The sequence below is a fragment of the Microtus oregoni genome, unplaced genomic scaffold (assembly GCF_018167655.1).
Source record: "Microtus oregoni isolate MIOR12 unplaced genomic scaffold, Mior012 000004F_ref0000308, whole genome shotgun sequence".
In the NCBI taxonomy this organism is placed as follows: Eukaryota; Metazoa; Chordata; class Mammalia; order Rodentia; family Cricetidae; genus Microtus; species Microtus oregoni.
Window position 1 is genome coordinate 21,637,854 of NW_024543063.1, and position 27,372 is coordinate 21,665,225.

Consider the following 27,372-nt stretch of genomic DNA (forward strand, 5'->3'; position numbering starts at 1 on the left):
CTTGTTTCCCTGGCCTACTTTCCGAGACAAGCGGCTCTCTCCGGCCCGTGTGGAGCAGGCGGTGTCTCCCCTGTCCACTTCTCAGGATGCACTGGGCCAGGAATGAACTTTCTCCACCTTGAGGGAGCTGGCCATAGGCAGGACTAATGCGCTCTGAGTGTGTTAAGTGGTCTTTGGCTATTTGTGGCGGTAAAAGGACGCTGACATCGTTGTTACTCTGTGCTGAGTCGGACGACCCCTATATAATTAGCTAGAGGAACCCGAGAAAGGCCGTAAACAGCACTGAGCATGCGCGGCCAGTGTGCTTCTTTACAGCCAGGCCGCCGGAAGTGGAGCTTCCGGAATCGGCGTCCGTGCGGGAAGTGGAGCCTCGGGTTTCGGAGTCCGGGCGTGATGACGCGCATACGCGGGAATGCGTGAGGACGCAGGCGGGTCTTAAAGAGAGTGAGTTTCCGCGTCTGTTCGGCTGAGTTTGGGGCGTCGCTTTTGTGCGGCAGGTGTCGCGGCTTTCCCGGACCTCAGATGCAGGGGCCGGGGCTGAGATCCCTGGCGCGGGCCGGGCGGAAACGCTGCCTTGGGGCTAGGGTCCGCCGGGCGGAAGCGCTGCTTTGGAACCGGGCGGGAGATCAGAACCGGCCGGGCTGGTCTGGGTCTTCTTATCCCCCTCAGGCTCAGGGTGGGTGAGAGTTGGGGTGGAGGGGGAACAGGGGCCTGGTGGTGGTCGGGGAGGAGACGCGGGCCGGTCTCACCCTGATAACTTGCCCGAACGCTTGGAAGTCAGGGCTTCCCCGATGGGCTTTTGATAGGTTCCTCTGATATCGGGAAGTTTGAGACGAAATTGCATCAGCCACAGAGCTTATTGTAGCAAGTGTCTGTGGGACCGCTGCTTCAGTCTCGGTACGAAAACCCATACTAACCTCTGAAAGGCTGTTCCACGTTATTGGGTACAGACTTACACCTGAAGGACTCATCTCTGTTCTGCCCACACATAAAGCTCGTATTGTATGCGTTTCTGTTGTTGCAAACAAGGCATCAAGTATTTTTTAAAACTATTAATATCTGATTGTTACACAATTAAGATTTATTTGTCAGGCTGTCTTAAAGTCCCTTTCAGTAGGTTCGTGGCACACACTTTTTTTGTTGTTGTTGTGGAGGGTGTCCAGTTATCATACCTCTCTACTTTTTGTTCCAAAGTCCTAGCCGCTTTTACCTCTTCCTGCTTTTGTTACTGGTTCTGCTTCCACTCTTCTAGTGTTCTGACTCATTCCAGTAGAGCAGGTGATCCTCACACAGTCGTCCTGCTTTGGTCCCCGAGTGCCACATTATCAGCGTCTTCTGGGAAATTGTTGGCAATGCAGATTTTAGTGTCACAGCCCTTTGAGCAAGCCTTCAGGTCCATTCCAGTGCTTCTGGGTGCTGAATTTCACGAACAGCATAGCTATAAAAAGTACTTACTTGCGAAGTCACAGATGATGTTTGAATAAGGTGAAGTCACTTAACTGTGACGTCATAGTGCTAAGCATTCCATGAGCAAACACATAGGTAGTGCTAACAGGTTACTCAAAAGTCAGGCGTTACTAAGTTACTAGACCTGCATGAAGAAAGCAACGGAGATTGTGGAGGAAGGGCAGATTGCGGATCCATAGGAGTTGGGAGTCCATGGATATTGTGGCTGCCGCATAAAGGATGTTTCTTTTACCCTGTCACATTCTGAGAATTTAGACACAGGATAACTTTTTAGCTGGATTTGGTGGCTTACACCTGTAATTCTAGCGCTCTGGAGGCTGAGGTAGGAGAAATCAGAAGTTGGAGGCCAGCCTGGGATACATAATGAGGCACTATCCAAAAAATCAAAACACCAGAAAGTTACAGCAGTAGGCATTAATACTAGTATTATTTACAAAATGGGCTGATAGTAATTGTGACAAAGTAATTTAAACTTTCTTGGTTTTCTTGTTTCTTCAGCTTAGTTATACCAAAGGTTGGCCTAGAATTTGGTAAAGGCCAGAACAGAGTTGAAAAGAAAGGTAGAGGAGTGGCTAGCACGCCAAAGCCAAAGCTGATGATGTTTCTAGCCTTATCTTTTGTCCTCATATGTCATGCAGCTCCATAATAGCAAAGAAGGCCTCCTGTCTGTTTTTATTTGAAGGCTCACAATTAAGTTAGACAGGCTCTCAACCTGCTGATAGTCTTCAAGTTGCTACATGTAGCATTTTCTAAGAATTATTCCTTTCTCCAAGAGTCCACCTAGGGGAAGAAAGAATCGTTCAGGATTTGAAGCGGCTGCCCTAGAGCCTAGACTTTGTCACAGTATTGAAAAGGATTAGCAACTAACTGTGGCCTGTATAACATCCAACTTTGGCTAGAGAGCACTGGCACTCAGTACCTGAGACTCTGCAATATCATAGGGAGTAAATTGTCATGTACATATGTTGCTTGTGATACCAGTTTCTGTCAGTATCACTTAACCTTACCACCAAAATGATTCAGTCCCTTCACGAAACAATTGTTTTTCAAAGGCTCCAAATGTTTTCTTACTCTCTGTATGAGAAGCATGGGTAGCTATGGTTCTGGGTCAGACCAACCCTGCTTGAGTCCTGTCCCCCCGTGCATTGATTTTGGCTTACAGACAAATTAGCATCTGTCCAGTTTTAATCTCCCCCTGTAAAGTGGAAGTCATAACAGCATCTGAGGTGCCTATGTTAAATGAGACAGTGTGTTAACTCTTATTTGTTACTGCATCATGTTAGACAATGTCTCTTGCTGGGAAGGGGAAGAAATGTTTGTCAATTTCATGCTGACTGTCCTGTTTATTTCCTAATGACACAAGGTCATTTTATTACCCGGCCACTTCTCTTTTCAAGTGAGAGTCAAGGCTTCACAACATTGTGAGAGAAAGCCAACACTTGGAGAAAGTTACAGCTCAGCTTGGTAGAAAACCGTCAGTTATTTCATCAGCAGTGATTTCTAGACATTGTTTTCATAATTTCCAGAAGATTAGAGTTAATTAACATCAAAATGTCTTTGATTATCTTATACTTGATTTCTTTGGGTACAGATTTGTCATATGATGCTTTTTGTGTTATAGACAATGATACCTCTGCAGATAAATGCATAAAAATGTTATTGGCCCTGAAATAATCGATATTTTTCAATATATATCCTTTACCTAGAACACTGGTGTGTTCTACTTTTTAAAAAAAGTCGAAGTCCTTATATTTTCCTCATGTTTTTACATAGCTATAAATGTATGAACATGAAATATACTTAGAAAAATTCATAATGGGCCATACTTTTGTTTACTTTGTAGTATGCGGGTGAGGAGCAAATATAAGAATAAATAATCTATACACTTATACGTGTACTACATTAAAATTATTCTAAAAAGTCATTAAAAGTTTGAAATTGTTTTTAAAAGAATTCCTTTGATGGAGCTTTTATTCCGTCTAAACAGTGATTTTCAGATTTTTTATTTGTTTAATTTTGTTTTAACTTGGAGCCTCTTAAGCAGAAATTTACATAGAAAATTGAAATGTCAAAAGACTCATGATTTCTGTGGGGTTGAAAGACACAGACTCCTGCTGCAGACTGTGTCTAGAGAATGGGATTCTGGGAATCTGTGTATGAGTCACTGTCAGTGACATAGCTCCACAAGGGCTCTATACCTAAACCTGGGATGTTAGAATCCTTAGACATGCCGCTAGTTTTGTCACTGGGGCAAGCATATGTCTGGGTTTTCATACGGAGACATGGGTGGTTATTTAAAAACAAAGTAACGAAAACAACAACAAAAACCTGAACAAACAGAGTCTTCAGTCTGTATTTTTACAGAAATAGTATTCCATGCAGAAAAACAAACAACAAACCCCACAGCTTTTTAAAAATCCCTCTTACACTGTGACAGCTGTATCTGTATTAAAAACTGCTTCATATTTTAACTGTTATTTAGTATCATAAGTGACTGGGGAAGAGAAACAATGAGTCAAAAGAAAGTAGATGGTGTTGTTTGTGTTTACAAGCGGTACTGTTTTTGCTGTATGACAGTATCTGCTTTTCATTCATATGGTAAAGTAGTCTTTGTTTGTTTTGTTTCTGTTTTACTTAATTTTTACTTAATAATGACTCCCCATAAAAATCTAACCATTTGTGAGCTTGTTCCTAGTAGTGGTAGTACCACTGTCATTTTCACACATTGAGAGGGGTTTCCTGGTGACAGCTGGAGAGTGGGGGAGGGGAGTCACTTTCAATCAACCAGCTGCTCCTTGCAGCATCATGGTGGTGATATTTCAAAGCTGGTGGCTAATTCTGGCTGTATTCGGAAAAGAAAATGTGTCATATTTCTGGGATACAGTAGATAGCGTGCAGGAGCCCTTTGGGATCCAGATGATAGCCAGCTGACAGCGTGTGCATTCAGGCTTGCATGTCAGTGTTATTTACCGTCTAGTTTCTTGGACATTGTTACATGTACATCATAATTACAAAGCAATAAAGTCCAGTTCCATGGGGAGAAAGTCTCATTACTTTATGGACAGGAAGGGAAAATGAAAGCTGAACTACAGTGGTGTACTACGTGCTTTTATGTGGTGTGCTATTTCATCTGTCTTCACCATGGCTGTAGTAAGTCAGAGGGATTTTCTTTATCCAGCAGCTAAAGAGCCAGCAAGTTCGGGAGAACTGAGGTCGTGGTGTGTCCAATCCAAGGTCACATACCATATTTGACCCCTTCTGACTTTAACTTCAGGGATGTTACACCATGAGCTGTTTCCTCAGGGTGCTAAATGACGTATATTTTTATTCCAGAGTCACAGTATTAGGATAGCAATGAATGAAATTTATGTATGTATTACAGTGACTTTGGATTTATAAGTAACATGTAATGAGTGTGTGTTGCAGCCATGTGTAATTCTGGATTTTCTTTTTCTTGAACAAAGTGTTTTGGGCAACACTGAAACCATGATACCTTTCTTTCAGCAACTTGGTGATTTTGTGCATTGTGATGAATGAGTTGTGCTTCAAAATTTGAGCCACTATAAAAAGATGATATACTGGCACCTCGTCTCTTCCCATGTAACCAGTATCCTCTTCTTCCTGTCAAGGTGTGCTAATTTTGTATTCATAAGGGGCTTCTAAATTTTCACCCTGAAAAGTCCTTTAATTTCCATGAAATGGTTTTACTACTGTTCTGTGGAATTTGGGGAATCATTTCATCTTCTTCCTCATGGCTTAAGGACAATGTTTCTGCTAGTGTCATTGCCATAGAAAACTGCAAAGCTTGTTTTGCTATTTCCTCTGTATGCCTGCACATGTATGTGCAGTTTTGAAGTAGTTCATCCTATGCTAATGCTGCTCTTGATGACATTGCCTTTCTAGGTGTGGCTTCCTCAGAGGACTAGCTTGTTAAATAGGAGTATAGACTGATCCAATCATGTTCTTCATGTGGTTTTAGACACATACCCTGGCTGTTCCAGGCTCATGATTATTGAAATGTGTCTGTTTATGCACTGGGTGCAGTGAGAATTGAATGGATGAGTTTCTGGGAAGTGCTTAGAACCCTTCCTGGAGGCCATGTGATGGAAGAGATTCAATGCTCGCTTAGTTTTTCTTTTTTTTCTTTTCCTTTTAAGATTTATGTATTATGTATACAGTGTTTTGACTGCTTATATGTCTACATACCAGAAGAGGGCACCAGATCTCATTATAGCTGGTTATGAGCCCGCATATGAGCTGGGAATTAAACTCAAGACCTCTGGAAGAGCAACCAGTGCTCTTAAGCTCTGAGGCTCCTCTCCAGCGTGTTTTTTTTTTTTTTTTTTTTTTTTTTTTTTTTTTTTTTGTAGTGGATGAGTGCAGATGTTTGCCTGAAGTTTTAGAGACCTTTGTATCCAGTGGCACTTCATTTGTGTACTCTGGACTTAATTTCCATGAAGAGCAGAGGCACAGAAATGCAGTGCAGTTACTTCTAATTCATTCTTTTAAAAACACCAGTTTGGTAGAACTAGATGACACAACTGAGACCCTCTGACTTTCCTTTCGAGACTACAGTCCTCATCTAGTGCTCAACCAAGAATGCGCATTGATGAGGACTTCCTGGAGAAGTTGCTCTGGCCTCCTTGAACCTGTGCTCCCTTAGGAACAGCAGGCCCACAGTGGACTGTTGAGATAAGCCCATGTGACCTCCATGTTCTGGCTAGAGCCTTTGTTAGTCTAAAGGAGATGGCAGTGCTTGAAATAAACTCACACCTGCTTGTGAACACTTTTGTAAATATGTCGTTTTGTGATAGACGTCCTGGATTGCACACAGAAGAAGCAACTCTATCTGATGTGATTCAAGCAATTTAATTAAAGTCGAGACTGACTGGAAACTATGTGGATGAGCTCAGATTGAACAGAAAATCCTGATAGCTGTACCTCAGTAAAGACGAGTGATAAGGAGAGCTCTCTGGGTTTGTGTACTTGTGGCCACATTCTTCCAGGGACTGCTGACCTAGTTCCAACACCATCAGCTAGTCTACCAGTTCCAGGACAAAGCTGTTACTCCAGGTAGCTTACTCTTACCCTTGATTGAGAGTCCCTCTTTTCTCTCAAGATCACAAATGGGGTGGGCTATAGATTCTTGTTAGAGGAAGAATGAAGTATTCATGCTAGCTAGGCAGAAATCCCCAACCTGTCCCAATCACCAAGTCATTTGCAGATGTCCCGTGTACTTTGTGGGAACGCACCCAGTCTTTGAAGTGTAACTGCTTTTCCCACTTGACTAGTTTTTGCGCAGAGCAGATTCAGTTCCATAAATTATTCAGAAACCATTCATGCACGGATAAAATGAGGGGCGGCAGTGGCAGGCAGCGCTTTCTCACTGACTCAGGATAGACAAAGAAATTCGATGTAGAGCAAAGATGAGATTGGAAGTCCTTAAATCCTCTTGAAGGGTATGATCATGGCATACTTGCGCTGTGGTCCCCACGTGCACCCTGGTTTCAAACCTTCGGCTGCAGGGCTGTCAATTGGGAAACTTTAATGAGCTCTCATTACACGAAAACTTGTGGTCTGAGCGAGGAGGAACTGGCTTATGATTGATACTGGAAATCATGAATGTTGACGGGGCAGGAGTGGAGTTGGCCTGAAGTCACCTAGAGCTGTGGAGCAAAATTGAGGATTATATGCAAAATCTAGTAGCTTCAATTTTTCAGTCACTTTTTATGTGTAAATATAGTCTGATCTCTAGTGTTGAGCCAAAAGCACTTTTAAAAGGGGAAAAGAAAAATTTTGTCAGCTGACATCTTGAGATTTTTTTTTCTTTTACTCGCCATCAATGAAGGGTCATTAAATTCTCACAGTGTCAGATAATCTTGACAAAACGTGGATTGGGAGTTGAGTATATAGTTTATTTTAATTAAGAGTAATTTATGGGGCCATTGAGATGGCCCAGTGGATAACAGTTTGCCATGTAAGCTTGATGACCTGAGTTCAATCCGAGGGGCCCATGTGTAGGTAGGAGGAGTGAAGACCAGTTCCACAAAGTTGTCCTCTAATGCACTGTGGCCCATGCCCAGTAATAGAAAATAATGATAATCCTTCTTTTAGGATTCTTTCATATACTGTACTGTTAAAAGGTATGTGTGTAATCCAGTCACATAATACATCGTAAATATGGGGGATAGTATTCCTAGAAAGTGTTAGACACCATCTTATAAAAACACTCAGAAGTATTTCCAACTTTTTTTCTTCAGATCTATTTTAATTCATTTGTGCACACAGACCACTATCACTTTGCAGTTTATGGTTTTATGGTGTGTGTGTGTGTTCAAAAATCTCAGTTTTTCCTTATAAAATCAAACGAGTCTGTGTTATCCTGGGGAAAAACTGACACGTTTCTGAAGGTCAGTTGGTCAGTGTATTGTGTAGCTAGTCCTTACCCACACTGCCCTATACTACGGGCATTAGTAGTGCTCACCTTAGATATAATTTTGTCAGAAAGGATCTGTATGTTCCTCTTTCCCAAGCCACCCTTTTGATGCCCCCACTCCCTAACAACTTTTATGTTTTGAAACGGTTAAAGGTGTTGCTTATCCATCATCGTGCTCCTGTTTCCTCGCCGGTGCCAGCGCTCCATAGGGTAGCAGTACGCTCCGGGAAGCCTTTTGTCCTTCCTGTCTCCCAGAAGCCTGACAGCCTTTCATGTGGAATTCAGCAAGATTGCTTTTCATCGAACAAAGCTGAATGTTGCTTTCTAGGTGAAAAAAATAATTAAATGCTTTTAAAGATGTATTTGATTAACAGGAAGCTGATCTGTGTAAATTAATTATAAGTGTAATGATGTCATAGCCCTGTCTTTTGTTATTAAGCAGGTAATTGACCAGGAGTTTAGAAGCTTATTGTAGCTGACGGTTGGCAGTTTGACCTTGTGTGCTGCCTGGAAGGAAAACGTGCACGATGAATGTAAATGCAGTTTGTTCATTGTCCTGTGCTCCTGGTCAGAGCATCTGATCCCAGGGTCTTGTTTTCATTCTTTCATTACTTCTCTGTTGAAATTGCTGGCCTAGCGTGTAGTCCCAAACTGGGCATTATACTTATAGCCCCCACTAAAAGCATTTGACCAAACACAAACGCCTGTGTCCTTGAAGAACTATAATCAAGACATGAAACCTGGGCACATTTGGGATATATGGTCCGGTAAACAATTACCAAAATGAAAAGTCTCTGTGTTTTAAAGTCTGTGTGGAGGAACCTAAGACAGCTTTTGATGGAGGGACATAGGAGCACACTTGATAGGTGGAGAGTTTTTTCCATATTGTAATTTGGCAAAGTAAGCCAAGAGTACTTAAGAATGATTGGGTGATGGGAACCTTTAGTGAGTTCTGTTAAAGATGGGAATGTAAGAACCATAGGCTGGATATGACCATCTAACAGCTGTTCCCCGGCATAGCCATCCCACTCTTTCCCATGCGAACTGTACTGTCAGCCCGGTTAGATGAGGACATAGCAGTTTTAAAAATCACGATGCTATGTTAAATTACTCCAAGGACTAAGGAGCCTGGAGAAAGATACTGTCACGAGAACAAGATGGCAACCATATTCAATGGCAGCATGTTTTACATGTTTTACATGTGTGAGTGTGGCACAACGTGTGGCACCCTCTGTTCAGAAAGCCTCGGGCCTTGCTTCCGAAGGTGCTGCAGCGTGTAACATACCATCCAGTGGTAAGAAGATGGGATCTAGAAAAGTGAGGCAGTGGTGGGTGCTGAGGAGCATGTCCACTCTGTGCCGCTGGTCTCAGCTGGGGCAGCTGTCTGCAGGCATCCAAGTGGATTTCTATTCAGATGCTTCTCTAAGTATTGGGTGAGTTGAACACATTTGCTTATTTCTTTAGCAGAAGCCAAGAGACTGTTTGCTCCTTCTACATTCTTGCCTGGCAACCCATGTTCTCAGGGTTGATAGTATAAGTTCACTGCCTGATCTACCTTTAAAACCCCCTTTCTCCTTTTACCTACTTGTTTTTCCCGTCAAAGCTTGACTCAAGCAAGGAAACAGCCGTAAGTTTTCTGAGTTGAATTGGACTTAGCACACTCTACATTGGTAAGTTTGTATGTTCTTGGCACCTTGCTGAAAAGCATGTGAACTTGATGATACAAGATACAAGCTTGTGGCCAAGGACAACACTAGACCCAGATGGCTGAGATTCTCATCAGGAGAAAGACACCCACTCATCAGGTGAATGTAACCTGCCTTAGGCTCTGTTGAGATTTTGCAGGAGGAACACAGAGACTGAGTGGTCCTGTACACCTGCACAAAGATGGTCCTTTGGGCGAGACCCAAGCCAGGGACCCGTGAGAGTTACAACTAACAGCTTATTCACAAACTGGACCGTGGTCTCATTTAACGAAGTGACATTTAAATAGGTTATTTGAGCTAAATCCTGGCTTGTCCACAACATGAGTACTGATTGATAGGCTCTCCTTCATTGTTAGCCAGGTCAGTCTTACTTTGGAAGAGAACGCCTGAGGATTAACTAGCTCTGCATGTGTGTGTAGAATTGGCCAGTGGTCCTCCTTATTTTTGATGTGTATTTTTAGAATAACTAGATAGCAGAGTAGAAATGTATATTTCTTTTACAATCATTTAAAACAATAGATGCTAGACTCGGATTTTCAGGACTCTGGGCTGCAAAGCAGCCTAATGTTTCAGCTCAAGAAATAGATCATTCCAGAACCGCAAAGGTGAGGGCTGAACTGAACTGAGCAGATGTAGGCCAGCTGGTACAAACAGAGTGGGAGTACTGTGGCTGTGTGACCGAGCGTGGGGCACTGTGGCTGTGTGACCGAGCGTGGGGCACTGTGGCTGTGTGACCGAGCGTGGGGCACTGTGGCTGTGTGACCGAGCGTGGGGGCACTGTGGCTGTGTGACCGAGCGTGGGGGCACTGTGGCTGTGTGACCGAGCGTGGGGCGCTGTGGCTGTGTGACTGAGCGTGGGGCGCTGTGGCTGTGTGACCGAGCGTGGGGCACTGTGGCTGTGTGACCGAGCGTCGGGGTACGGTGGCTGTGTGACCGAGCGTGGGGCACTGTGGCTGTGTGACCGAGCGTGGGGGTACGGTGGCTGTGTGACCGAGCGTGGGGGCACTGTGGCTGTGTGACCGAGCGTGGGGGTACGGTGACTGTGTGACCGAGCGTGGGGCACTGTGACTGTGTGACCGAGCGTGGGGCACTGTGGCTGTGTGACCGAGCGTGGGGCACTGTGGCTGTGTGACCGAGCGTGGGGGCACTGTGGCTGTGTGACCGAGCGTGGGGCACTGTGACTGTGTGACCGACCGAGCGTGGGGGCACTGTGGCTGTGTGACCGAGCGTGGGGCACTGTGGCTGTGTGACCGAGCGTGGGGCACTGTGACTGTGTGACCGAGCGTGGGGGTACGGTGACTGTGTGACCGAGCGTGGGGCACTGTGGCTGTGTGACCGAGCGTGGGGCACTGTGGCTGTGTGACCGAGCGTGGGGCACTGTGGCTGTGTGACCGAGCGTGGGGCACTGTGGCTGTGTGACCGAGCGTGGGGCACTCTGGCTGTGTGACCGAGCGTGGGGCACTGTGGCTGTGTGACCGAGCGTGGGGCACTGTGGCTGTGTGACCGAGCGTGGGGCACTGTGGCTGTGTGACTGAGCGTGGGGCACTGTGGCTGTGTGACCTGTCATCTCATTGACTCGTTGCTTTCAAAGTCCATGTTACCCTGTGTGTGACTCTCTCATTGCTTTGGTGAAACACTGGAGGAGAGCAACTAAAGGAAGGAAGGGCATATTTCGGCTCGCGCTTCCAGGGCTTACCATGGCATCAGAGCTTGAGGCAGCTGGTCTGCTCTCACAGATGCCAGCCCAGCTCATGTAGCTCTTTTACTTTGGACTTCTCGTCATCAGTAGAGTAGGAAAATTTGGGTTTTGATTTGGGAGTGGGGGAAGCTTGTTTTCCTGTTTTATTTTTATATATTAGGCCATTGTTTATCCCTCTTTAGTGATGAGATCAGGACAGAGTTCAGAGTTTAACCCTTCTTTCCTTCCTTCCTTCCTTCCTTCCTTCCCTCCCTCCCTCCTTCCTTCCTTTCTTCCTTTCTTTTTCCCCTGAGACAGGGTTTCTCCATAGCTTTGGGAGGAGTTTAACCTTTCTGCTCCACCATCTTCTTGGTTGTGTGCAGCTGACCTCACCTTCCACCAACACTCTCACTCAGTGTTAACACTGCATCTTGGTTTTGTGAACAGAAACCCCCTCATCATCAAGTCTCTACCCCCGATTGTGTTTATTATCATTGACATGGATTTTAAGGCTCTAAATAGAGGACCACTTAATTTGAAACAGTCGTTCCATGTTTAATTTAAACGCTTTTCACAGCTACCACCTCCCTTTGCTTCAGCAATTCTGTGTTTACACAAATAAGGCTGCTTGCATGTCAGTGGGCTCCAAAACTCCTGACTCCAGAAAACCCCATCTGTAGTAATTGGGGGTCGATCATGTGGAAAGTGATCAGGCCACATGGGTTTGAGGCATGAGTGGGAGCCATACCTTATAAAAAGCCCAAGAGATCCCCCTGGCCTGGTTCTTCCCACATCTAAGGCTCTCATCACAGTGACATCAGTCTGCTGCTCTGACCTCTACTTTCTGGCTTCTGAAACTCTGAGGACTGAATGTTCACAGATCTCAGTAAGTTTGAATTAAATGTCATGGTATATGTTGTAAATAAATGTTGCTTCAGGATTAAACAAAATTGGTTTCTTTTAGTACCGTTCAGGAGTTGCTTCAGGCTTTATTTATTTCCTCCAAGAAGCGTTCATATGGAAGAGAAATAGGAGTCAGACTTTTTGTTTGTTTGTTTTGTTTGTTTTGTTTGTTTTCACTGTGTAGCCCTGGCTGTCCTAGAACTCACTCTGTAGACCAGGTTGGCCTCAAATGCACAGAGATCTGCCTGCCTCCCAAGTGCTGGGATGACAGGCATGCAATGATGCCTGTAATAAGTGTTTCTCATTTTATGACTTAAGTCAGAAGACCCTGGGGCTGTATAGCCAGACATTGAACCATTTCCCCATCTACTCTGCCATCACAGCACCAACAGATTTTTATTTCATCTGAAGCTCCTGTTACCCACTGTTCAGTGCAGGTTGGGAATCTTGGCTTTCATGAGTGATGTGCAGGTTGGGCACTGGGACCTCCCTAACGCATCAACAGTGGCAGTCAGTGTTGCTACTGAGAGACACAAGCAGCTGAGGGCCTTGACTCCTACCCAGCCAAGTCTGCCCAAGAGCTGGTTGTGATTCCTAATAGTCCAGTGTATGGGTACTGTCCCTTTGGTCATTCTTATCTGTATAATGAAAATAGAATTTGTGTTTCAGTTTTACACCAGGACTGCTGGAAAGGCATTCACTGGTTCAGGCTTTTGGGTTTGGAATTAGGAACATGCGCTGTAAGCTGTATCATGTTCATACATGACTTCCATGCCCTCTGGTGGGAAGAGACCCCACCTGACTGTCCATGGAGATGAGCAGCCCAAGTGGCTGTCCATCTGCAGAGATGGCACTGTGTAATAAGCACCTTGGACAGAGAAAGTTGAGACCTGGCATTTCACCACCCTTAAGTGTCTCGGGCAGAGAAGCACCACTGGGCTGTTTCTGTGGATAACTGCTGGGGGTGGGGGGTGCACCAACACAGGCAATTCCCTACATGAGTGCTGGACAGACCAGCTAGTATATAAAACAAAGAATGCCTTCATAAGATTTTTTTTTTTGGGGGGGGGTTTTCGAGACAGGGTTTCTCTGTGGCTTTGGAACCTGTCCTGGAACTAGCTCTGTAGACCAAGCTGGTCTCGAACTCACAGAGATCCGCCTGCCTCTGCCTCCCGAGTGCTGGGATTAAAGGCGTGCGCCACCACCGCCCGGCGCCTTCATAAGATTTTAAGAATGAAGTGAAATGAAACAGGTTACATGTGTCCACTATTAAACTAAATGTGTAACTATCAGCCATTATTAAAAAGGGTATGGATTATCAGAAGACATTAGTTCTGAGGCTGAGCCTAGGGACAATGATGATGATAACGATGTGTTATCCACGGGTACCTAGAGTTCTTATGTTTCATGAATTGTTAGTCATCAGTCAGTTCTAGAAGGGAAGTCTTGTCATTTAGGGCCAGCTTCAAAGGTGAGGGCTTCAGGCATAAATTAAAATTTACTCAAGAGCACGTGTGGTGCTACATACCTTTAATCCCTGTACTTTTGAGGCAGAGACAGGTGAATCTCTGATGTCTGAGGCCAGCCTGGCCTACAAATAGGGTTCCAGCACTGCCAGGGAAGTGAAGAGAAGCCTTGTCTCAATAAACCACAAATAAATAAATAAACAAACAAACAAAAAATGAAAAAGGGGAAAAGAAAGAAAAAGGATTTACTCAAGATCTTACCGCCTGAAGGCATTTAAGTCATTTAAGTCAGGATTTAAACCAGGGCTTTTTGACCCCAAAGTCTATCCTGTTAATGATGACATGCTTTATGATTTTTTGCAAGGTCAGAAAGGTATTTGATGGTTCACAGGGGAAGGTGTTGTGATGAAATTGGATTCTAAGCAAATTGAGTCAGGCATTTTGTAAGCCGGTTAGGGAGAATGCGCTGAAGACCCGGCGTTTGTGGGTTGTGTCCGCATGTCAACGACATGGCTATTAAGGGCCGCTCACTTGTCGGAGATATTGAGTCCTCACTCCTCCAAGGTATCGTGTTTTACCAGTGTGCACCTTCCATGGGATTGGTATTAAGACAGACTATTATAAAAGACAGTCGGACTTCATCCGTTAAGGGGCGAGGAGTTTTTTACTTGTGAAGATGGTGAATGAGCAAAGATAGAGGAGGAGCCATGTGTCTTAGAAGCTAGGTCTTCTCACTTACAGCCGGAAGAGGCAGCTGGGGATAACCGGGCAGACTCCAAGCTGGCATTCCAAACTGAGTGGCTGGAATAACAAAGGCTCTGAGTCAGGAGAACCATTGTCCCAAAGGACGCTGCAGACTCGAAAAGAAGACAGTGTTCTTAATCCTACTTTCTTTGGAGCAGAATCCGAGCTGTGGGCCTTTCCACGAGTAGATGACACTGGAATGTAATTATTGATAGTGTCATGGTATTCATGAAGACGAGACTCCCATTACCTTCTTAATATAATTTGATTCCCATATTCATGTTTTATTCATGAAGTCCATTTTTATTCATTTTGTTGTCTTCATCTCTTTATATTTCTCCCTTAAATGGGAAGTAAGAAAACAGAGCCCTCTTCCGATTCCCTTTGATTTTGACATTAGTACAGTTCAGGAAGCCACTTAACGGGTCTTAGAAGGCTAGGAAAAATTGTTGTTTGTGTGCAGCTTGTCGTCAGACGATTATGGCGTCTGATGAAGGTTCCACGCCGTCTCCCCCAGGACTCCCTATTTACCAGTCACCTTAGGTAGATGATGCTTTCTGGTAAATTGAACATGGTGTAATGATGTGAAGCCATACCATCTGCTATTATAGTTAATATTTAAATGTTAAGTCTGGAAAGCATAATTTGAATGCCATTTTATAAAACTTTTAATATAGCGTTTTGAAATGCATGTATTTATTTGAAAACGGACCTGATTTTGTCTGTAAGGAGTCAGTTAAAGAAATTCTTGTCTTTCACTAATAATGCATCTTATACTTTTTTAATTTTCAGAAGTATCTTGAATATCTGCATTGTAATTCGAATCTTCTAGGACCTAAGGAAACTACTACCTTTTCAAAAATAAAATTGTGCCAATATGTTTTATTAGAGGAATAAAATAATTGTGTTATGGTGCTGGGTGGAAACACTCTCCTCCATTGACTTTTCAGTGACACATGGAAAAAAGTTTGAAGCTTTCTAGGAATGCTTCAGGTCAGCTTATTCTGTCCTAGAGAAAGCAGACACATTGAGACAAGGAAGGGGGGCAAGATGCACTGCTGCTTCCTGGCCATTCTCACGGTCCTTTGAGTAGGTTAATGCTCTGTTTGTTACGAATCACTTTGTTATCTGACTCTTGCAATTAAGAAAGCAGAGATATTTTTATGTTCAGTATGAACATTTTCTCTTTCCATAGCATTTTGCATGGTTTGCAGAAATTAGAATCACCCACCCTCTGTGTTCTTTTGAAAGGACTTTGCGCTGTTTACAGGCTGATGTGTTCGTCTAAGCTGCGCCAGGCTGTTGAAGGGCATTCAAGCTTCCTCTCAACATACCATATCACAGGGGAATTGTGGTGCCAATCTTTGAAGTTCAGCCAGGTGCTTTCTTTGTGATTTCAACTTTCTTTTCGGTGCTTTCTCTCGATCCAAGCTTGTTCAGTGACTTCTCAAGGGTAAGGGGTGAGCTGAACACACTTCTACGCTATAAACACATCTCAGTTCATATGTGTTTTCAGCAATGTGAAGTTAGCATTTTATCACATCATTAGTCTTACATTAGGGAAATGTTTGTGCATACCATTTCATACTCACTAGGAAAGCTAGAATAAGAAGCATCAGTAAAAAGCAAAGGCTCTTGAGAATATGATGAAGTTGGAGGCCTTGCACTCAGAGAGAGTGTGTACACAACAGTGTATGAGTTTGGAAAATAATTTGCTGGCTGGCCCAGCGACTCTGCTCCTAGGAGTGTGTGTTCATACAGAGAATAGCACACTAGGATCATGGGAGCGTTATGCATCATAGGGCCAGGCTGCAAACAGTGGTCAAGCCCATCTGCTGAAGAGCAGAGAAACAAGATGTGGTTCATCTGTACGATGAAATGTTACTTGATCATAACAAGCATTGGGTGTAATATCAGTGATCTTTGGAAATAAGGAAAAGAAGTCAAATGCTCTGTATTGAATAATCTCACTTAGGTGAGATGTCCAGAATAAGGAATAGGCAGAAATGAGGTGGATCATTGGTAAGACCTAGGGGAAGAGAGGTATTGGGACTGCTAAAAGGTATGGCATTTCTTTTTGACATCAAGAAAGTTCTGGAAGACTGATTATGGTTACATAACCTATGAATATACTAAATTCCCTTAGTTGTGCACTTCAAGAATGTGATTATTATGGTATGTGAATTATGTCTCCATTTAAAAAAATTCTAAAGTTAAGTGTTTGAAAAGTCGGATATTTAGAAAGCTCTCAGCCTGGGCAATAGCAGACCTTTAATAAACTGTTAATCATATTTTCCCTAAAATTTTTTAAAAAGAGTATTTATTAAACTGTGTAAAACTAGTAAATGAAATTTACCAAAGGTCTCAAAGCAGTAATGGCATACCATTGATCCTTCTCCACTGTGTAACAGTAAACAGTTTCTTGGAGAGGGAGCCACCCAGTGTAAGATGATTTTAGTGAATTTGTTGCCCTCACAATAATACAGCGACCCCAGTCTTCAGTGTGGCCTTTAATTACTCCCATTAAGACTCTATCATGTCTGTTTCTCTTGTGGAATTAATTTGGTTAGTATCACATACCAAATTGGGAATAGAATTTATAGCTGGTATATACTCTTGCAATTTAATGGTCTCAGTTCTTATTGAACATTTAAATCTGAAAATTGAGATATATACTGCCTTGGTAAATGATAATGGTGAAATATTTTCTGCTTTGCAAGTAGAATTGAAAATCCCTGTAATTAGTTTCTTTTCCCTTTCTACTCCCCCCCGCCTCCTCCCCCCAACACACTGGTTTCTCAAGTTATGAATTCAGTTTCTTTGTTTATTCTAGCCATGTAGTTTTTCTTATTGCATACCTGTTTAATTTTTAATTTCTTATTAAAAGTAAATATGGCTAATTCCCCCATCAGTTTTCAAGAAATCTTCCATGTCTCTGCCACAATCTTGATACAGTGCTGTCTAGTGTATGTTACCACATAATTAAAATGGTGTTTTGTTTGTCATCGGTGCATCTGAAGTGACTCGCAGGTTTATTTCTGTGGAGCTGACACGGTGTTCTGAAAGGCAGGGTAATGTACATTGCATGGTGGGAAGATTGTTACATCTGGGCAGTGAATAGAGAAGAACTCGTAGCTGTCCTGGTTTTCTGGTTGTGTATGCTGGTTTTATAAACCTGGTCAGGAGCCCTCGACTGGGAAAGTCCTAGACTCCAGTAAGGAGTCTTTTACTGTTTTGGTGAACCATCATGTTGTCTGGCTGCTTTTCAAGTACTCATGTTCATACCCCAAAAAGTGCTGTTCTTAGCTTTCTGTCTTATTTGGGGTTCCTATTGCTGTGCAAAAACACCATGACCAAAAGCAAGTTGGAGGGGAAAGGGTTTCTTTGAGTTATAATTCCACAGTTCCAAAGGAAGCCAGGACAGGAACTCAAATATGGCAGGAACCTGGAGGCAGGAGCTGATGCAGAGGCCATGGAGGGGAGCTGCTTACTGGTTTGCTTCTTTCTAGTATTCTTTTTTTTTTAAAAAAAAATACTTTTTTTTATTTATTTACTTAACTTTATTATGTTTGTTGGTGTGAAGGTGTCAGATCTCATGGAACTGCATTTTCAGACAGTTGTGAGCTGCCATGTGGGTGCTGGGAATCGAACCCGGCTCCTCTGGAAGAGCAGTCAGTGCTCTTAACCGCTGGGCCATCTCTCCAAGAGCCTAGAATCACCAGCCCAGCGGTGGTACCAAGCACAATGAACTGGACCCTCCCCCATCAATCACTAATTAGGAAAATGCCCTACAGGCTGATCTACATACTGATCTTATGAAGTTATGTTCTACAATTGAGGTTCCCCCCTCTCAGATGACTATTCCTTGTATCAAGTTGACATAAAATTATCTGGCACACCTTCCTCAGATAAACTGCCTACCGCAGCAGGCATTGCTTAGTGCAGAAATCTGTCACTGTCCAAAGTACTAAGAATAAGTCATGCTGGAGTGTTCTGCCTCAACTTGGAGAACTATAAAACCTGTATTAGTAACTTTTCTATTGCTGTGAGAAAACACCGTGACCAAGGCAACTTATACAAAAAAGCATTTAATTGGGCTTAGGCTTCCAGCAGGTTAAAGTTCACAATGGCAGAGTGAAGTCATAGTGGCAGGAATAGATGAGAGCTCACACCTCAAACCTCAAAAACAGGAGCCTGAGAACACACTGAAAATGGTATGATTCTTTTGAAACCTTAAAGTCAGCCCACTGTGACACACCAGCAAGGCCATACCACCTTGAGACCAAGTATTCAAACATAGGAGCCTATGGGAACCATTCACATTCAGACCACCGTAAAGCACCCTCAGAGGCTCGAGGAACATCTTGGAAGAGTGGGTGGAAAGATGTAAGAGCTGAGAATGGGGAGGGAGATGTGCAGGACATGACGTAGTCATGACACTCATGAACATGTCCGCTGCAGGCATGGTTGTCTACATAAGGTCTGTACAAGATTGGGGCCGTCAACCCTTCATCATGGATAAAGTAGGAACACGTGAGGCCACACCCTTCCCCAAAGGATTACAGCAATCAAAGCTTGTATATGTGTGTTGGGGGTGTGTGTATCACTTTCTTCAGTGGGATAGCCACAGGTAAGTGGCTCTCGCTCCACTCAGTGGCTTCCTTCCACACTCCAACCAGCAACTCTAAATTCACAAGAAGAAGACATGAAAGGATGTGGGGAGACTTTTTTGAAGGGTGCCAGTGGGAGAGGAAGTGAGTTCGTGTGAAGATGACTAAAATTCGTTATGTAATATATAGAAGAACAAGAAACGGAGACTGAGTTTTCTGGACTAATTTCAACATCAATGAATGCCCCTATCAAAATGAAAATACTAGGACTTTCCCAGAACTTTCTTTTTCCCTAGACTGTCACCTCTGCGCATTTTTTCCTGTGTCTCAACCTGACTCCCCACCCCCTACTTTCTGTTAGTCCTTTCAAACTCCTGATCCTTTTTATTGGCCTGTCAATACCTCCAAAGTCAATACCTTCTGTGTTAGTAATTGTGCTTATCAAACCACTCCAGAACTTACCGCTCCGTGGTTCAAATTAGGATGGGCTCCTTAGGCTTTACCTCTGTATGCATCTCAGGGTTAGCTGGCCAGGACCGTTGGGGCACAAGAGCCTGTGCCGACTAGCCCAGACTCTAGCCCACACAGGAACACACGCCTGAAATGCATCTTGGGGCTAGGTTTGGGCCTCATGTATCATCCGTCCCTCCACTTTCTGTCATCCAAAGCGTGTCACAATGCCAGCCTCAGTCCGGAGGGTAGAGTGGAAGACCGCGGACTCACAGAACTCTCCCTTGTCACTCACTCAAAGGAATTCCCGTGAACACAGCCATGCTTTCTGTCACCGCCTTTGGCAGAGCTGTGTACCTGTGTTGTTGGGCTCTCTGTGCTTACAACATCTTGTGGTCGTGGTTGGTTTTACTTCTTGGTGACAAGTGAGCTTATAAACAAGGACCACATTTTTTCTGTGTAGAATTTGGCACATAGATAAATTTTTAAAGTTTATGACTAATAAAAAAATTGAGGAAGTTGACATCTGGTAGTATGAAAACTGGGCTAGACCGTAACATGCTCACAACCCTACATTTTGGCATTTCAAGTGTTTCTGCTAAAAATAATAGAAGAGATAAAGAGACTTGGCAAGGATTTGAGTTAAATTACTTAATGTTTCCATGCTGTCTTTCCAGGTTGTCATCATGCAAGTTGTCATTTTTACCTTTTCTATGTGTATGATGTGTGCTTATATCTGTATGATATGTATATGGATAAATGTCTGTGATGTGTGTGTATGACTTAGAGTCTGTGAGTGCTGGCACACATGTGCTCTGGCATGTGGGTGAGGGTCAGAGGCAACCTCAGATGTTGGTCCTCACTCTGGATAATGGGATTCCAGTTTTCATGTTTACGTGGCAAGCTCTGCACACCGAGCCTTCTCCCTAACCCATGTCTTTTCTATTATTATGACTGTATGTATACTGTGTGTATTGTGGGTGCGTATACCACAGAGCATATATGTAGGTTAGATGACAACTTTGTGGAGTTGGTTCTCTCCTTCCACCTTTTTTGTGGGTTCAAGGATCAAGCATAGGTTGCCAGGCTTTTTAATTTAACTAACTAATTAATTAGTTAATTAAGAAAGACGCATTACAAGTTCAAGGCCATATTCGTCAGCCTGCCTGTCCTTAAGTCCACTGGGTTCTGGGATAAAATTTCTAGTTTAGAATGTGAAATTAAGAAAGAGTTAATAAAAGTGAGTGTCTCTGTTGGGATGAGAAGTAGGCTGTGCTGGTGTGTACTCAACTTCCAGTGAGTGTCCTAGCAGCACACAGTTCTCAGCTGATGGACCTCACGTGCACTATGTGTTTCAGGTGCTGTTCTCTGCGTTCCTTCCTGGGTTTCTAATCCCCGAGCAGAATTCCCCGTCGGGGCTCTGCTAGCCAGCCATGCAGCGGAGATCAAGAGGAGTCAACGTTGGGCTCCTCATGCTGCTCTCTCAAGTGTTCCATGTTGGGATCAACAACATTCCTCCTGTCACCCTGGCAACCTTGGCTCTCAACGTCTGGCTCTTCCTGAATCCTCTGAAGCCCCTGCACTATTCCTGCATCAGCGTGGAAAAGTGTTACCAGCAAAAAGACTGGCAGCGTTTGCTGCTCTCTCCCCTGCACCATGCAGATGACTGGCATTTGTATTTCAACATGGTGTCCATGCTCTGGAAAGGAATAAAGCTGGAGAGAAGACTGGGAAGCAGATGGTTTGGCTACATCATCACCACCTTCTCCCTACTCACGGGGGTGGTGTATTTGCTCTTGCAGTTCACTCTTGCCGAATTCATGAATGAGCCCGACTTCAGAAGGAACTGTGCTGTCGGCTTCTCAGGTAAGGTGGACACTGTCTCAGGAAGTACTTGTGATGGCCGTGAGGGAGGCTGCCTGTTTCCTTTCCTAGTTGATGAGAGGACAGGATCCGGAGTGGTTAATGACTGCTGGGGCCTGCATCTTGAAGAGCAAACTGGCTAGGGTAGAAGAAGGCATTATTTAGGCCATCTCACTTTATGCTGCATCCCCATTCTGGTGCACTTAGACCAGGGCCTGCTAGAAGATGGTTTTATAGTACTGGACGTGTGCACCTGACTCCCTCATGGTAATGCTATGGAGGGACTCTTGGGTGTCTTTAAGGAAGAGTGTTCTTGAAAACTGAGTGTGCCTGTGAAGCAGGTTCAGGGCGCACTAGTTACCAACTGGCTTGAGTCCAGTGAGGCATATTACACTTGTCTGCACCAGGTAACACTAAGCAAGTGGAATGCTTACATATAGGCAATCAAGGGTTCACTGTGAGCTGGTCCCCGAGTCTCAAAAGGCTTCCAAGCAGATGAGGTCTCGACTGTGTATATCCCACTTGCAATTGAAGCCTCTAACTTTACCCCAGTACACCCAAGGAATTCCCTAAGGGGAAGCCTAGAAGACAACCTGTGCCACCTTTATCTTAGCATGTTGCCCTTGATATTTTCCATGGTTTTTCTTAAGAATCATAAACATAGCAGGGGGAGAACTGAGTTGGTCCAGAGTTACTGTGCCTCTCAATAATGTCATTAAAATAAATATCCAGTCATGATGGGAGATGGGTCAGCAGTTAAGAACATGAACTGCTCTTACAGAGGACCCAAGCTTGATTTCCAGCATTGTTGTCAGGCAGCTCACAGTCACCTGTAACATCTGTAGCTCTACTGGAGTACAACATCTTGCTTCCAGTGTTTTTCCATAGAGGCTACAAGAGTATGTGTTACTGGTATTTGTTCATTGTTCATATCCGTATAGCAAAAAATTAGCTGCTTTAAAAGGACAGTTCCCTGGTATTTGATACCATTGCTGGTGGCTCATTCCCACCTTCTGTGTTCTATACTTGGAAGCAGGTTGAACTTCCATGTTGGGATCCATCAAAGGAATGACTGACATGCTCTCTGACTGTATTTCAAAGCAGAAAGTTGGATGTAATAATTAGTAATAGTGTTTAGTCTCTTTGTATCCAGTGATTCTTCCTGAATCGGAATTGTTGATATTGGTGTGTTATTTATTCTCTTCTAGGAGTTTTGTTTGCCTTGAAAGTTCTTAGCAATCATTACTGTCCTGGAGGCTTTGTCAACATTATGGGTTTTCCTGTCCCAAACAGATTCGCTTGTTGGGCAGAGCTGATAGCCATTCACTTCTGCACCCCAGGGTAAGTCTTTCCTCTTGGGGAATAAACATGGGGCCCTCTATGATCCTTATAGAAAAGGAGTCCAAATAATAGAGGGAACAAGTTATTTTCTATGTGATGTTGGCCTGAAACCCCAGCATTTAGGAATCTGAGGTTCTAGAGAAACTCCTGTCTCAACAACCTGGCTTATAAAGAAATTCCTTGTCTCAAAAACTAAGAGAAAAACAAAATGAGTTGCTTTTAAACAATGAAGTTTATTTTTTAACCATGAAAACAGAGTTAAGTTACACAATTTTGATATTAGGCATTTCTTGGGTTGAACCCTGTCAGCTGCCGAACTGTAATTTAGGAGTTTCAGTCTCTTTCCTTGTAACTGGGGACAAGAGATCATGGTGTGCAAACTTGAGCATCAGTATTAGCCAGTCAGGAGTGAATTCTAATAACAATATTCCAAATATACCAGTATACATAGATACCACAGAAAGATAGAAAAAATGCCTTGCACTCTAGTCTGATGCTTTGGGGCCATGTTAAACGAGAAATTGATTTTGTAATAAACTCTTTAAAATTTATTTCCTTTGTGAGAAATAAGAGAAAAGCAGTGGAAAAGTGACCTCTTCTCTCTCTTCTTCTTTTATCCAAAAAGTGCAGAATCTTTCTCTCAGCCCTTCTTTACTACTTTCTATGTCTCTCTATATGTCCTCAGTCCTCCAAAACCTCTATGGCTAATTTTGGTCTGCCCTCTGATTGAAAGTAAACTTTATTGGGAATCTTGGAAGTGTCATTGTGATCAAAATATCCCACAACTGTAGACCCTGCTCTATTTACTTTGCCTTTCCTCCTTTGTTAATGTGGCTTCCTCAGAAGTCCCTCCGTAGAACCATCTGGGCCCCCAAGAACTACCGTTTTGATTTGTGTGACTTGTTGAGTACTACGTTCATTTCAGAGCACATTCCCTGTGTTGTGTGATGGCCTAGTGACTTGGATCCTCCTTTAATGCTAACTCTCCATCATGGCAGCATTGGCAGCTGGAGTATAAATGGCATGTGTGTGACACTGGACACCACTCATTTACAATTGTCTTGTTATTTGTGATAATTCAAGAAGGAAGGCCCAACAAAATCTTCAATGTTTTCTTTGAAAAGACGTCTAGAGGTCTAATAATGTCTGTCTCTTATCTGAACAGCCCCCCTCTCTGTTACTCAGTTCCTCCACGCCTTTGATGAGACTTGGTTTTCTATATGCCCAATAGGCTCTTGTCTTTGCCTAGCTGCACTCAACATTCATATGAAAATCACCCCCTCTGGTGCTTACACGTCTACCCTGTGATGAGCTCACTGAAAAACAGTGCTCCTTAATATTCACATGAGCGTTTCTGAAGCGCTCATCATGCTTCTTGCTTGCTTTTCTTTTTCTTAAGGGTCTCCACTTAAACTTACCTCATTCTGGGTGTAGGGATGTAATAACCCAGAAATTAAATGAAATTTCCCATCTCTAAAGCTTGAAAGAGTAAATTTTTTGCTTTTCAAGGTTTGCTTCAAATGATAAACTTTTAATATTAAAGCATCTATTTAGGTATGTGTCCAGAAACAGATCAGGCTGACCACTGGTCTAGAGAGCCGAGAAAACAAGTGTTTCTTGAAGACAGATCTATAATCTCAACAAATAAGAGAAATAACTTAAAAAAAAATCCTCATTGGGGGACACGAATGGGAAGGGGGGAAAAGGATGGGAAAAACTAGAGCTCCCAGTACCGTCCGTTGTGAACTTCCTGGTGACTGTTAAATGCAATTTTCATTGGGGAAACATGGAAAGTCTTCAGAACAAAACATGCATTTCTTGTTAGAACTATTTGAGCTGCCCTATGGATGGGAGCAAACTTTTGCTGTGTCTCTGGGTTTCATAAAGCCATGGTTGGTAGCTGCCCCAGGTACTCTCAGTGGTATGGAGGAACGTGTCCCGAAAAGGCCACCAGTAGGCATCATGCAAGAGGGAAGTGCTCACACTCATCACACTCAATTCCAGGGTGTCACTGCTCGTGACCACTCAGCTCCACACTTCATTTCCTTTCTCTCCCTGGGACCCTTTGTAGTGCTTGTGTTTGAGGAGGAGTCGCTGCTCCCAAGGCAGCTCAGGATGGGTGGGAAGGTTAAGTCCTCAGAAGAGGTTTTAGCCCTTCCCCACCTAGGCCCCCTCCCACATCTTACTGATGGAAGTAAGGGGGATCTGAGGCAAGGCTTGTCTTCCAGCATAGATCAGGAGTCTCTGCAGAAAGCTAGGCGCAAAACTGAAGTTCAGAGGACTAAACAGCACCGAGAGTGTGAGGACAGAGGCCAAGTGTGACTGCACCAGCAGTGCCATTCCAGCCCTGTGCTCCGGGGCAGATCTGACAGCCTCCCTGGGCCTCGCTTTTTCCACCTGTGGACTGAGGAAGATGAATGGCTCACAGAGAGCAGATTTAATTTTGTGGACATTAAGTTTATTCGATTATTTGATTCTGCTAACCCTCCTCAAAGTATGGGAGGAATCAGATACAAAAGAAAAGAAAAAAATAACTGAGGAAAGAAATCGTAATTTAGGAATTGATTTATATTGTAAACATGTCGAAATCCACAAAAATAGCAGAATGTAATTCCCAGGCCCCGCTGCCGAATTTCTAGTCTCTTCCTATGAAAATAATCTGGGGCTTGCGTTTCTGGAGTGAGGATCAGGGTATTTCAAACATAGGTTTTTATTAACTAGTTCAGAACACACCCTTTCATAATCCATCATGTAACGCAGAGTTCTTGTTCAATCTGGGAAAGCCTCTTCAGGCTGTTTTCATGGACAAACTATAAAACCCTGGGCTTTTCTAGTTTTTGTTTTGTTTAGCTTTGTGTGCACGGACCTCTGTCAGATGTTGTCCGACTGACTTGAATGCTGTCACTTAGTGGTAGCGGTGTAATGCGAAATTTCATTTCTTCCCTGATCCCAGTACTCTGCTGATTATTAAGTACCTAAAGCACTTTAGTCCTTTTTAGTGTAGTTTTCTTTGTAAATTCTGTTACCGGCTGTCCTTGCTGCTCACTCCTGCTTGTAGCTTGGGGTAGACCTTGAGGACGGTTGGCTTGGGCATCGCAACTGCCCAGTCCCTAGTGTATCTGTGTGATTGCTCAATTGAGACTGAAGCTGGTACATTGAAACTGCCACCTTGTCGCGTTTGTCACAGGGGAACTTCTATTTAATTTCTCTTTCAGCAATCGTCCTGGTTTGCTTTCTGCTGCTGTGATAAAAACCATGACCAAAAGCAACTCAAGAAGGAAAAAGCTTATTTTGCTTACAGTTTACAGTCCATCGCTGATGGAAGCCAGCTTGAGGTGGCCACCCTGAAGCAGGATGGACACAGGTCATGACGGAACACTGCGTACTGGCTTGTTCCCAGTGGCTTGCTCAGTCTGTTTTCTTATCATCAAGGACCCGCTTGCCCAGGGGTGGCATCATCCACAATGAGCTGAACCCTCCCACATCAAAACATGCCCAAAGACCAGTCTGATGGAGGCAATTCCTTAATTGAGGGTCGCTCTTCCCAGGTGATTTCTTTCTAAGCTGACAGAAACCAACCTGCACAGCTATCAGTACTGAGTCTTCTGCTCACGGCTTTACATGCTTGGCAAGCGGAAGAGTTTAATAGGCGCTGAGTTTTGAGACCATGACCCTACCGACAGTACTTGCTAAGCTGGGATTCGAGCTCTGCCTGTTAATGGCCCAGTAGGGAGCACACACAGTAGGTAGTCCAACCATTTCTGCACAGTAATGACTAACTTAACTATACACAGAAATGAAAACTTGCTCAGCTTCCACTTAACAGAAACCCCCAAACTGTGACTCTCCATCCCCAACTGATGTGGGAGGAAGTGTGGAATGGGGGAGATTGAAATGGAAAGAGGCAGCAGTTTTAACTGATGGTGGCTAAGGCATCTCATATTCACAGATTTTACCAAAATGCATGTTTACGTGAGCACATGGTCGGGACCCCTCCTGCAGCTCTGGCAGGCACGGGACCTGATCCTTATTTTCTCCCTTGTAAAAGGCCGTAACCCTAGCAGTTATTAATTAAATCCTGGCTAAAGGAGGACTGGAGGACTGCTTCTCCCTCCCCCTTGTGTGTATGCTTTTGGGTCCATTTTCAGTGTTGACTTAAACCATAACACTGTTCCCTTCCCCCAAACACTCTTCTAGTGTCTTCCTGATTTGGTGAAAGCTGCTGACTGAAATGAAATAGATGAGAGACATTTCTAGAGAAAGTAGAATTTAGTTGTGAGTTGATGAATGAGAAGCTTCTTCTGGAGGGGAAGGGATGTGTATATGGAGGGTGTGCTGGCTACTCTGTGTCCTGTGTCACCTCGACACAAGCTAGAGTTACCTGAAAGGAGGGAACCTCAACTGAGAAAAATGCCTTCATACGATCCAGCTGTAAGGCGGGTTTTTTTTTTTTTTTTTTTTTATTAGTGATTGATTTGCTGGGGGTAGGGGATGCTATCCCTGAGCTAGTGGTCCTGGGTTCTGTAAGACAGCAGGCTGAACAAAGCCTCAAGGAGCAAACCAGTAAGCAGCACCCCTCTATGGTCTTTGCATCAGCTCCTGCCTCTAGGTTCCTGCCCTGATTGAGTCCCTACCATGCCTCCTTCAGCGATAGACAATGATGTTGAATTGTAAGCCCGATAAACAGTTTTCTCATCAACTTGCTTTT

The 27,372-nt window shown here is 43.8% G+C and overlaps 1 protein-coding gene across 2 annotated transcripts in view; it reads left to right on the plus strand.

Moving 5' to 3' along the window:
- Window positions 1–337: 337 nt before the first annotated feature.
- Window positions 338–27,372, plus strand: part of Rhbdd1 (rhomboid domain containing 1) — a 123,342-nt gene continuing 96,307 nt past the window's right edge. For both annotated transcript variants that reach the window (XM_041650756.1, XM_041650757.1), the window contains exons 1-3: window positions 338–444; window positions 20,819–21,326; window positions 22,532–22,664. In XM_041650756.1, the coding sequence (XP_041506690.1) occupies window positions 20,894–21,326; window positions 22,532–22,664 (566 nt within the window). In that variant the 5' untranslated portion in view covers window positions 338–444; window positions 20,819–20,893. The remainder of the gene's footprint in view (window positions 445–20,818; window positions 21,327–22,531; window positions 22,665–27,372) is intronic.